The 11,298-nt window shown below is 45.1% G+C and overlaps 2 protein-coding genes across 3 annotated transcripts in view; one reads left to right on the plus strand and one right to left on the minus strand.

The window, feature by feature from the left end:
* Window positions 1-1,033, plus strand: part of TARBP1 (tRNA guanosine 2 -O-methyltransferase TARBP1) — a 38,602-nt gene extending 37,569 nt beyond the window's left edge. For both annotated transcript variants that reach the window (XR_012659939.1, XM_075089472.1), the window contains exon 30: window positions 653-1,033. Coding sequence is in view for 1 of the 2 variants with exons in the window: in XM_075089472.1 (XP_074945573.1) it covers window positions 653-818 (166 nt within the window). In the remaining variant the exon portion in view is untranslated. The remainder of the gene's footprint in view (window positions 1-652) is intronic.
* Window positions 1,034-1,721: 688 nt separating this feature from the next.
* On the minus strand, window positions 1,722-4,172 carry COA6 (cytochrome c oxidase assembly factor 6). The gene is made up of 2 exons (XM_075089473.1): window positions 3,780-4,172; window positions 1,722-2,101 (listed from the first exon to the last, which is right to left on the minus strand). The coding sequence occupies exons 1-2, from the start codon at window positions 3,921-3,923 to the stop codon at window positions 2,006-2,008; spliced, it is 240 nt and encodes a 79-aa protein (XP_074945574.1). The 5' UTR covers window positions 3,924-4,172; the 3' UTR covers window positions 1,722-2,005.
* Between the last annotated feature and the right edge of the window lie 7,126 nt (window positions 4,173-11,298).

Consider the following 11,298-nt stretch of genomic DNA (forward strand, 5'->3'; position numbering starts at 1 on the left):
GCAGGGTCACTGAGTGAGACCAGGAAGGTCCTGTCTCTCCATCCTTTGAGGACAAAGTGGGCAGAAATACCTGTTTTTCAAACCTTTTTGTATGTAGCTTGTCTTCAGAATGTAGTTCTCATAATCACTTTGCTCTCTTCTGATTAAAAACATAGTTTTAATTACTGATAACCTTTGGTATCTTCTGGTGTGTTCATTCTGAAGAGGTGAAACATTTCCAGTTCAAGGCTTCCCTTGCACCAAGACCTCACTGAATGTAAAGTGCGTGACTGAGCTTCCCTGCTGTGCCAGCAGCTTCGTGTCCTGATCATCTCATCTATAGCGGTTTTGCTATGTAAGGGTAGTTTCAAAATAAAGGCAGAGAGGAAGCCCTTATGTTGGGTGTTCAGCTATTGCTGGAACAGCGAATTAAACATGAAGTGTTCTACCAGTTCTGCTGCGTCGAAGCTTAGTCAGGTCTCCCACGTTGTCTTTGTATCTATAATGTATTACTGCTTTTAAATAAAATCATTTCTTGTTCCCATCAGTTTTATTGAGGGCAGATACACCATTTGTCAAATGGTGTTTTGATGCTGTTGTGACTTTTGCATCTTCTGCTTTCTGGAACACTGATCTTTTTCCAGATGAAAGTCACTGTTTCTTCTTTTACTAGAAATGAACATGAAGGAATCCCAGCAAACCTGATTCACCACCTGGATGTCTGTGTGGAAATTCCTCAGCAGGGTATTATTCGATCACTCAATGTTCACGTAAGCGGAGCTCTGCTGATTTGGGAGTATACGAGGCAGCAAGTGATCAAGCAAAAACAACAGAAATAACTGCCAAGAGTTTCGTGCCTTATAGTACAGCTGGGTGACTTCCTATGGTGCTACAACATGGAATTCTGAATAGATGAGATACAAACTCAGGGTGACTGTGGATTCTTAAGTTTTGCATGTTTTATTCTCTAGTTCAGACTGATTTTAAAATGCCTTAATACTTTACCTCCTTAAATAAAACTGTTGCATTGGGAATAAATACTATTTATATTGCATATGGTATGTGTGATTTTTTTTTTTCCTACTGTTAGAACATCAGCACAGTACCATGAACAATCCAAAACTAAACCATGGGATTTTTACTGCAGTTACTTTGATTGTTATGACCATGTTTGAATTCGAAGTGGCACTTTCCTGTAACCACAATCAAAACTTACTGTAGCCAGAGTATTTAATGCCTCCAGCATCTAGATATACTGGATTATATAATTTTTGCAAGGTAAATTTACTTACATTCTTAAAAATGGCCTGTGCTTCCCTTGTTCATATGCCTTCTATGGTCAAGTCCACTAATCCTGCTGTAAAGAGTCTGCATCTTTAATGGAGTTGCATCAGTAAGGTAATCAAACAACTAAATTACACAAAAGGCCATAATGTGAGTATCGTGATAAAAACCTGCCATACTTCTAACAGAGATACTGATTGAAAACTGACTCTTATTGCTAATGTAAAACATTAATTTACATGTGTAAACAGTACACTCAAAATATGTAAATTACCTATCATGTATAATGCCTGCTGTTTTATAAACTGATGTCTGACTTAAACTGTGTTTTAAAATACTTAGAAATATTTGGTAAATGATAAATACAAATTAATTATACCACCATCTCCTTAGGATACCACTTTTTTAAGGAAAAACTTTTTCAGTAAGAATTTTATTGTTCTTTTTAAATATGTACATTACACTTAAATAATCATTTATTCCTGTGAAACAATTTGACTAATTATACATTCAAAACCTTAGATCTGTGAACAGCCCTGCACCCTATTTCTTTGACTTATACTCATGAAAAATCTGTCCGTGCCCATCTTTTCTTCAGCTGACAGAGACCTTGCAGCAAGAAAGGCAGCCTGCAGTTTAGGGAGGGAGACAGGATACCAGTTCTTGGGCTCAAGCAGCTTCTGTCACTTCCTTCTTCCTTCCATAGTTATTCTCAACCAGATTTATTTCAAAAGCAGAGTATCTAAGACTTTCCAGCAGCTTCTGCAGGATGATACCCTTCTGTTTCAAGCTTTTTTTTATATTTTAAAAAGTCTCTTCTTTTATTGAAGTATTTAACCTGTTTAAAAAGAGAAAAGACATTCAGAAGAAGAAACCAGCAGAGGGAAGGGGCTTTGTGCAATACAAGACTAAGGAATAAACAGTCTTTGATATCTGAACTTCAGGAGGGCTTTAACTAAATGCACCTGTTAGGAGTTTCTCACTCTGTTGAAGTAGAACACTATAGGTGGGTTGGGGTGTGTTGGGTTTTTGTGGGTGTGTTTATTTTGCATTTTGAAAGTGAACTCCAGTTCCCTGTCATAACCATTCCCATTCCACGTACATCTAATAAAAGCAGTCTATTGCTTTGCTGTTTTCACTGGTATGAACAGAGATTAGTGGTAAGGCAAAGCTAAATCCAGCAGCTTTTCTGTTATCACACATTATGTGACATCTGAATTCACTGCCTAGAGCCACTGATGTGCACGGTGCAAAGCACTGGCAGATGAAACCACCATCACTAAAGATGATGTATGGCAGAACTGCAGCATTCAAAGTATAAATCAGTACAGCAGCTGTAGATGTACCTTGTTTTTTAACCGACTTCAGTCTACTAGCTCCAACAGGAACTGTTCAGCCCCTCAGATGCTACTGTACTAGAAGGTAACGCCTATTAGAAAAGTGAATAATTGTAGCTCAATCTTAGGAAACCAAAAAGCACAACATGAATGAGTTACATGTAAGCAGGTGGTCTACTGTGAAGTTACGCTGTATGAAGGGTATTTTTATGCACAAGAAGGTATCAGACGCCAGTCTTAAGATGCCATGCAACTGCAAGCCCCGTGTGTCACCTCCCTTCCATATTAGCCTTTCTTCTTCAGTAACAGTTATTTCTGTGCACTTAAGTATCTTTCAGGACTTTATTATCTAAAACAATCAGCCTGTATGCTTGTATAGTTGCATATTTATTTGAAAGTTTGAGAACCTACTTTCTTTTCCCTTTATACTACGTACCACTGTCCATAGTTCCTGGGCCAGACAGTGGTCTGCTCAGGAGTTCTAAATTTATTTTTTTTTTCCAGAATGGCAGGGGTGGGAAGGGACCTCTGCAGATCATCCCACCCAACCCCCTGCTTGAGCAGGCACACCCAGAGCAGGGGGCACAGGGACGCGTCCAGGCGGGGATTGGATGGCTCCAGGGAAGGGACTCCACAGCCTCCCTGGGCAGCCTGTGCCCCTGCTCTGGCACCCGCACAGGAAAGGAGTTTTTTCTTTACTGTGAAGTAAAGGTTTTTCTCATATTGAGGTGGAACTTCCTGTGTTCCATCTTGTGCCTGTTGCCCCTTGTCGTTGGGCACCACTGAGAAGAGTCCGGCCCCATCCTCTTGACACCCACCCTTTAGATATTTATAAAAACTGATATGATACCCCCTCAGTCTTCTCCAGGCTGATCAAACCCAGGTCTCAGCCTTTCCTCAAAAGAGATGCTCCAGTCCCCTGATCATCTTTGTGGCTCCGCTGAACGTGCTCCAGCAAGAATTTCCCAGCAAGAAAGACTTGGCGTGCAAGCCACGCCACTTTTGACCAGGGTGCTGGGTTGTCTATGAGAAAGGGTAAGACCCCACGCGTTCCGTTTCAAGCCCAGAAGGTGGAGCCGCCACCATTCCCAATGTCAATGTAATTACTCGTCGATGGCTTACTAGCTCCGCTGGGTTAGCGCTAGGTTTGGCGGGGGCCGGGCGGAGGGGGACGCTCACCCACTGCTGCGGGCACCGGGACTCGAAGGACAGCCGCAGCTCCTCGCACGGGGAGGCATCGTCGCCGTGCCTGTCCAAGCACTGCCAGAACTCGTCCCGCGCCCCCCAGCACGCCTTCCTCTCCTCCATCGTGGGCGCCGACATCTTCCCTACCGACCCGGACGCAGACAGCGGGCGCCCGACCCGGGCCGGCTGCCAGCCTCCGCCGCCGCCTCGCCGCTTCCGCAAGCGGGGCCCGACGCCGCGCTGCCGCGGCCCCGAGGCACGGCGGAAGGGGATGCCCGAGCGGCGGGCAGGCCCCGGGCCCCGCACCGCACCGCACCGCGCTCGCCCGGCCAAGGTTACGGCCCGGAAGCGGTACCGCGCGGGACCGGAGCGGCGCAGCGCTCTTCCTAGTGCGCAGGCGCGGCCCGGCTGTCCCCGGCTGAGATTGACAGGCTCGGCTGCTGTCCCGCCCCCGCGCGCGCGCGGGGCCGCCGTTGCCGTGGGGACGGCGGAGGCGGGGCTCCCCAAATTCTCCCCTGCGCGGGGGTTGTGTCCCCGCACACGCCCGCTCGGGGGCTCTTTCCCGCCGCGGCCTCTCAGCGGGAGGAGCGACAGCTTGTGAAAGGCCTAGTTAAAACCCCAGAGACTGGCTTTCATAGAATCATACAATCATTAAAACTGGAAAAGACCTCTAAGATTATCAGGTCCAACCGTCAACCCAACACCCCCAGGCCTCCTAAACCATGACCCCAAGTGCCACGTCTAAACATTCTTTGACTGCCTCCAGGGACGGTGACCCCACCACCTCTCTGGGCACCCTGTTCCAATGCCTGACTGCTCTTTCAGTAAGGAAACTTTTCCTAATAACCGATATAAACCTCCCCTGGTGCAACTTGAGGTCATTTCCTCTCGCCCTATCGCTTGATACTTGGGAGAAGAGACCAACCCCCACCTCGCTACAACCTCTTTTCAGGTAGTTGTAGAGAGCGATAAGGTCTCCCCTCAGCCTCCTCTCTTCCAGGCTAAACACCCCCAGCTCCCTCAGCTGCCCCTCATAAGACCTGCTCTCCAGACCCTTCCTCAGCTCCATTGCCCTTCTCTGGACACGCTCCAGCACCTCAAGGGCCTTCTTATCCCGAGGGGCCCAAACCTGAGCCCAGCATTCGAGGTGGGGCCTCCCCAGGGCCGAGCACAGGGGCCCCATCCCTGCCCGGCTCCTGCTGGCCACACCAGTGCTGACACAAGCCCGGGGGCTGGTGGCCTCCTTGGCCACCTGGGCACTGCTGGCTCATGCCCAGCCGGCTGCACTAGCACCCCCAGGGCCTTCTCCGCTGGACACTTCCCAGCCCCTCTGCCCCAGGCCTGGAGCGTTGCCTGGGGTTGGTGTGACCCAAGGGCAGGACTCGGCACTTGGCCTTGTTAAACCTCATACAGTTGGCCTCGGCCCATCAATCCAGCCTGTCCCGGTCCCTCTGCAGAGCCTTCCTTTCCTCGAGCAGATTGACGCTCCCGCCCAATTTGGTGTAATCTGCAAAGTTACTGGGGATGCACTTGATCCCCTCATCCAGATCACTGATAAAGATATTAAACAAGACCGGCCCCAACACTGAGCCCAGGGGAGCATCGCTCGTGACCAGCCGCCAACTGGATTTAGCCCTGTTCACCACAACTCTCTGGGCTCGGCCATCCGCCCACTTTTTTACCCAGCCAAGAGCGCACCCGTCCAAGCCATGAGCCACAAGCTTCTCTAGGAGGATGCTGTGGGTGACAGTGTAAAAGGCTTTGCTGAAGTCCAGGCAGACAACATGCACAGCCTTTCCCTCATCCACCAGGCGCGGATCACCTGGTCATAGAAGGAGATCAGGCTGGTCAGGCAGGAGCTGCCTTCCACGAAGCCATGCTGGCTGCGCCTGATCCCCTGGCTGTGCTGCACTTGCCTGGTGGGCTCACTCAAGACGAGCCGCTCCATAACCTTCCCCGATACCGAGGTCAGGCTGACTGGCCTGTAGTTCCCTGGATCCTCCTTCTGGCCCTCCTTGTAGATGGGGGTCACATCGGCAAGCCTCCAGTTGTCTGGGACATCTCCTGTTAACCAGGACTGCTGATAAATGATGGAGAGTGACTTGGTGAGCTCCTCTTCCAACCCCCTCCATCCTCTTGGGTGGATGCCACCCGCCCCCATAGACTTGTGAGTGTCCAGGTGGCGCAGGAGGTCATAAACTGCTTCCTCCTGGATTTTGTGGGGTTTGTTCTGCAATCTGTCCCTGCCTTCCAGCTCAGGGGGCTGAATACCCTGGGGGTGACCAGTCTGGCAGTTAAAGACTGAGGCAAAGAAGGCATTTAGTACCTCAGCCTCTTCCTCACCCTTGGTGGCAATGTTCCCCTCTGTGTCCAACAGAGGATGGAGATTCTCCTTGGTTCTCTTTTTGTGGTTAATGTATTTGTAAAAATATTTTTTGTCATCCCATTTTGCTTCCCTATGGCTGCCCACACCTGATGAAGAACACTCTGGAAATGTGTCTTGGGATGGGCCCTGGTGCTAAGTCAAGAAAAGCAAGGAAGAAGAACTGGTTTACCCCAGTGGAAGAAATATTTACCTGTAGTGAGGGTGTTAAAATAACACCAGAAGAGCGAGGGCCAGCTGGGTGGGTGCCTTCTGGGCTCAGCCCAGCAGCAACACCAGGCACGAATCCTGCAGCACCAGTAAAGAGCACCCAGGAGCAATCTCTGTTTCCTTATTTTGTTTGGGATTTGGTGGCATGTCCTCGTGGCAGCCCGTCCCTGAGGCCAGGAACTGATAGTCTTCCTTCTATGTATCAGCCACCTGGCAATGCAGAGCAGTTTTGCGGTTTTAAAAGCTATGGCACGTGTTGCCATAGTAATGCACATCGGGTTTTGGGAAGGGTGACATTCTGGCAGCTGGGAAGAGCCCAAGCCTGCAAGGTGCTGAGCCCCAGGCAGCTCCCAGGCCAGCGGCTTCACCAGGAGCTTGTTGATAGCCGGTGCTCCTTCTGGTGTGTGAGGCCACTCGGCAGCCGGGGCAGGGAGCGGGTGTAGCTGTCAACCTACCTTGAGCTGGTTTTCTTCCTCAGCATGTGATAATGATTCTGGCTGGTGGTGGTGGGCATGCTTTCCTGGTCCTCCTTGCAGGTGGCTCACTTGTCTTAATACAAGGATAGGTGTCTTAAGAGAAGACCAAGGATTTGCACTTCTTCAGTAGAGCCACCTGTAAGCCAGACAGATCTGGAGGGGATTTTGTTTGTCAAAATACCTTACCAACCCCTTGGAAGGGATACTTTTTTTGGAGCAAAGCGAATGCGGCTATGCTAGACTGTCAAAGGTAAGAGACAGAAATGCAGTAATTTAATTTCTAATAGAACAAGAAATTCCACTCGCAGAAGGTGAGTGGAAGTCATTACGAAAGTAGAATTTCAGTTGTTTTTGTGTTGAAAAGAATTAATATAGAAGTAAATTTATATTACAGATTACTTAACCCTTCTGCACTCAAGCTTTTGCGAAGCAAGCTTTTACAAGCATGAATACTGAAAAGAAAATGAATGTTAATTCTCATGACTGAAATGTGATAATAGGAAATGTCAGTTGTGTTTTAGATTACAAAATTTATGGTGCGTGTTATGTTGTTTAGTTACTGCATTCATGAAACAGGGGGGATGATTATATATAATTAATCACAAAGCCCAAATAGCACATCTGGGATATTTGTGATAGTTTATTCTTTAATGACCTGTAGCCCGAGAAATACTCACTAGAGACTATTGTAAATAACTCTGTGTAATGGACATTATGGAAATTTAGTAATCTGGTTTTAGAAAGTACAAGAATGTAAAAAAGCTTTACCTAATACATTTTTAAGGGCAATATTTCTATTTGGTTAAACTGCTATCATAAGGAGGTGTTTTTTTTCTTTTTGTTAGTTAGCCAATTCTAAGTATCTATCTTTAGCTTTTTATGTTTGGGAAATGTGCCCAGTAAGTAATAAGTGGAACATTTATAATAGCCAGGCAGAGGCAAATGTTCTAGAAAGATGGGAGGCTGAAAAAATTCCGGATTTGTTAGGTGCATTGGTTGCCACAGTTGGAGCCATTGAATTACATTTCCATTTAGAGGATAGTGAGATAGATGTTAAAGAAATAGATGCCCACCTCCCACTTAAATGGTTGAACATCAAGCATCTCTCTGAGTGGATCTCTTGAGATCCTGTGTGACCAAATTTCAGATTCTGCCCATCTCCCACTCTAGCCAGCAATGCGTTAAAGTGACTCGTGTGGAGGTAATACAGTGCTTTAGTTCTCAGACCCTTTTTTGTGCCTGTTCTTGCTAATTGGGATACAGCATTGTGTGTGCTTTGCCTTCCAGTTAACATCTAACAGAGCCCTCCTCACCTACAGCCTTACTTACCCCATATTTAATTGAAATTTGCCCAGCAGATTCTGGACTGGCAACCGTAATGATTTCTCCCTCTGCTTTGGAAGCAATTAGCATGTTAAAGGTGCCCCTAGGACTAATAATGCAAGCACTCCTGGTGTATTGTAGCTGTGTTCAGCTTTGTGCTTATACCAGGAGCTCAATTAATTTGTTTTTCTTGCATTGAAAGATTCTGATATATGATCCTTATGCATAATAGGCTTTCAGGGAGCTGAATTTGATAATGAGTTCTTTAAGCAATATAGCCCTGTGTCCCACTATTTATTTTGCTGGAAATAATAACAAAATCTTACCTGAGGTAGCCTGGGACATTTTCTTCTGTTGTTGAGCACCAAGAAGTTTTTTAAATAAAAAATTTAAAAAATGTAGTGTTAGAGAACCATATATTAATATTTTTTTCTTTCTTGCTTTGCAGAGGTCCATTAAGGATGTAACTCTAACTCCTTTGGTCTTACAGAGTTCCTTGCTATGCCTGGTGAAAGAAAATAATTAAACAAAAAAATCAAAATAATGACAATGATTAATTGTGGCTGAGTTTATTACTAAAAAGAGGAATAAATTAAGCAAAGTAACCCCATGAACTGCAAACAGTAATCACCTCTTTCTGCTTCTCTTTGAAAACGTTTTAACAGAGATTACTTAAATGGTTGAATGTCAAGCATCTCTCTGAGTGGATCTCTTGAGATCCTGTGTGACCAAATTTCAGATTCTACTTTTATCCTTTTGATGACTAAAGACCCTCACGGATTACTCTTGGCAGAAGTGTCAGCTTTGAAGATGGAGTCTGCAGAGACAAGTGTAGAAACACTATTCTTGCGGAAGGGAAGCATTTACACATCTTTGTTGTTTAAAGTCTTCCTTATGTTGCTTTCTGAGGTTATTTTTGTGGCTTATTAAGCTTCAGTGAGACTTAAGTTCTCTTTCAGATAGGTCCTTCTTTAACTGAACAGGTCATTTTTATCTTTAAAATCGCTTTTAAAAAATCTTTTAAAAACTACATCTCCCTCTTGAAGAATCAGGCTTCAGAGAAGACAACTGATTTTTTTGAGCAATAATTGTCTGAGCTTTGTAAGAGAACTGCTTAAGAACTGGCAGACAGTTAATTAATTCCATAGTTAATAATTAACAAGTTCATTATTTAGTAGCCACAGATAACACTAACTGTCCTGTCTATGTTTATAAATAAAACTTCTTTCCCTTTACATAACCTCATGTTTAATACCAAACATTTGCAAATAAAGATCTGAAAAAGGCGTATTAGATTTTCAACATTTAAGGAATGTATACTGACCTTTCTATGGCCTTATGCAAAGCACTTCTTTTCATTGTTTCATAAAGAGTTCATGTTGAGTTTTACTTTTATGAATTTCCTTTTAACAATAGCATGCTTAAGCTTCTTTGGATGAGTTAGCAAAAATGTAGGTTTTTGATTATAAAGAAAGAGGAGGAAGAAAACTGTAGCTTTTGTTTGGCAGCCTTAGCAAATCAATTTTCTGAATCCCTAAGAGAATGTGCATTATAATGTTATTTTCAGCTAAATGTGTGTTGGGGCTCTTACCTTGATTTCCCCATAATGCTGTATTTGCTGGGTGTTGTGATGAGGACCCCTGTGCCAGCGAGTGCCAATGTGATGTGAACACAGAGAATTAAGCACATGGCTTGGGAGGCTGAGGGTGAGGCAGATGTAGAGGCTACCACACCTTTCTGCGGTGCTGGAGGGCTGGGTGTGTGGCTTCATCAGATAGTGCTGGAGGGGGTTTGACTAGAAAGGACTAAGCCATCTGTGCAGGCTGTTATGGAGACAGAAGGAGAAAGAATAGACAGAACAGTGATTTTCACCTTCTCCAAACCTCTGTTTAGTGATCCAAAGCCTGCTGAGGAAAAGCTTGCTTGTCTTTGTGACCTCTCACGGACGTCAGTGGAGTACTCTGGAACGCAGGCTGAAAATCACTAGGAGTGGTGATTATGGTGAAGAAATAACTGAACAACTGGAGGTTTAGGATTCTTTTAAGGTGATGAAGTCATTTACATTAATTATAGGCACTTGTTTTTAATGCCAACATTCCATTTTTGTTCAGCTGTTAGGAAGGAAGGAAACAGAAAAAGGAGTATTTTGGGAAAAGCAGGCGATGGTAAGGTGGGCAGACTGACTAATTCTTGCTCTTCTGTTGGCTCCTGATTAGCAATTCTCCAAGCCGACCAAGGAAGAGACAAGCTTGCTTTGCAGCAGTGTTGAAGCTCAGCTTTTTGCAAGAAAGCTAGATGGGAAACTGGGAATCTGCCTGTTCTGCAAGCAGACTCCGATTTTCAAAGCAATGTGAATCGAAGAAAACTCGTCTTTTGAGTTTCCTTTGGATGCCTTCAAATTTCTGTGGCATGTTATGTCCTAAAAGCAAAGTGTTTCCTAGTTCTCTCTGAGACTGAAACACAACCTAAAATTCTTTATAAAAAATCCAGCTGCATACTTACCTTCAGGTATTGTATTTAATAATCCATCAGCTGCACCAATTACCTTATGTTCACTATAAACATTATCTGTGAAGCATAGGTGTACTGTACCAGGTGGGATGGCCTACACATATGCACACAGGCAACACTGTTCTCAAACATGTGCGTACTTGTTACTAAGACCAACATCAGTTGTCTTAGCAGCCAAGCTCACCAGTGACATGCCTTTGACCAAATCCAAAATCACACAATGACAGAGAGGTGGTTTTGTTTACAAGTCAGGAAGGCATTTAAAATGTATAATTGGCCCAAAATCACAAGGAGAGTATTATGCAACTTCCTCTGCTTACTAGACTGCAGTCATTAAAGACTTGGCAGCTTCAGAAGCAAGAGGGACAGTGAGACCTGTTGCTGGGAGGCAGGAAAGCTATGTTCACTGGCCCATAATGTATGCTCATAGCCAGCAGGGCAGGAAATCCAAGCTGAAGTTCATGTTTTGTAAGTCCTTACAAATCCTGCTACTTGGAATCCAGCTTTTAGCGTTCTTTTAAGAATCTTCTAAGAATCTTTTAAGTGTCTGGGTCAGTTGTGGGTATGTGCAGAAGCTGGAGTTTGGTGTAAATAATCTGTGCAAGTTAGC

The sequence above is a fragment of the Phalacrocorax aristotelis genome, chromosome 3 (genome assembly GCF_949628215.1).
Source record: "Phalacrocorax aristotelis chromosome 3, bGulAri2.1, whole genome shotgun sequence".
In the NCBI taxonomy this organism is placed as follows: Eukaryota; Metazoa; Chordata; class Aves; order Suliformes; family Phalacrocoracidae; genus Phalacrocorax; species Phalacrocorax aristotelis.

Excerpts from the sequence above, each read along its gene's own strand:
- COA6 (XM_075089473.1), bottom strand. The coding sequence starts at position 3,923 with ATGTCGGCGCCCACGATGGAGGAGAGGAAGGCGTGCTGGGGGGCGCGG. Across the intron at positions 2,102-3,779 it reads CCCGGTGCCCGCAGCAGTGG|GTTAAATACTTCAATAAAAG; the intron begins GTGAGCGTCCCC and ends CTTTTTAAACAG.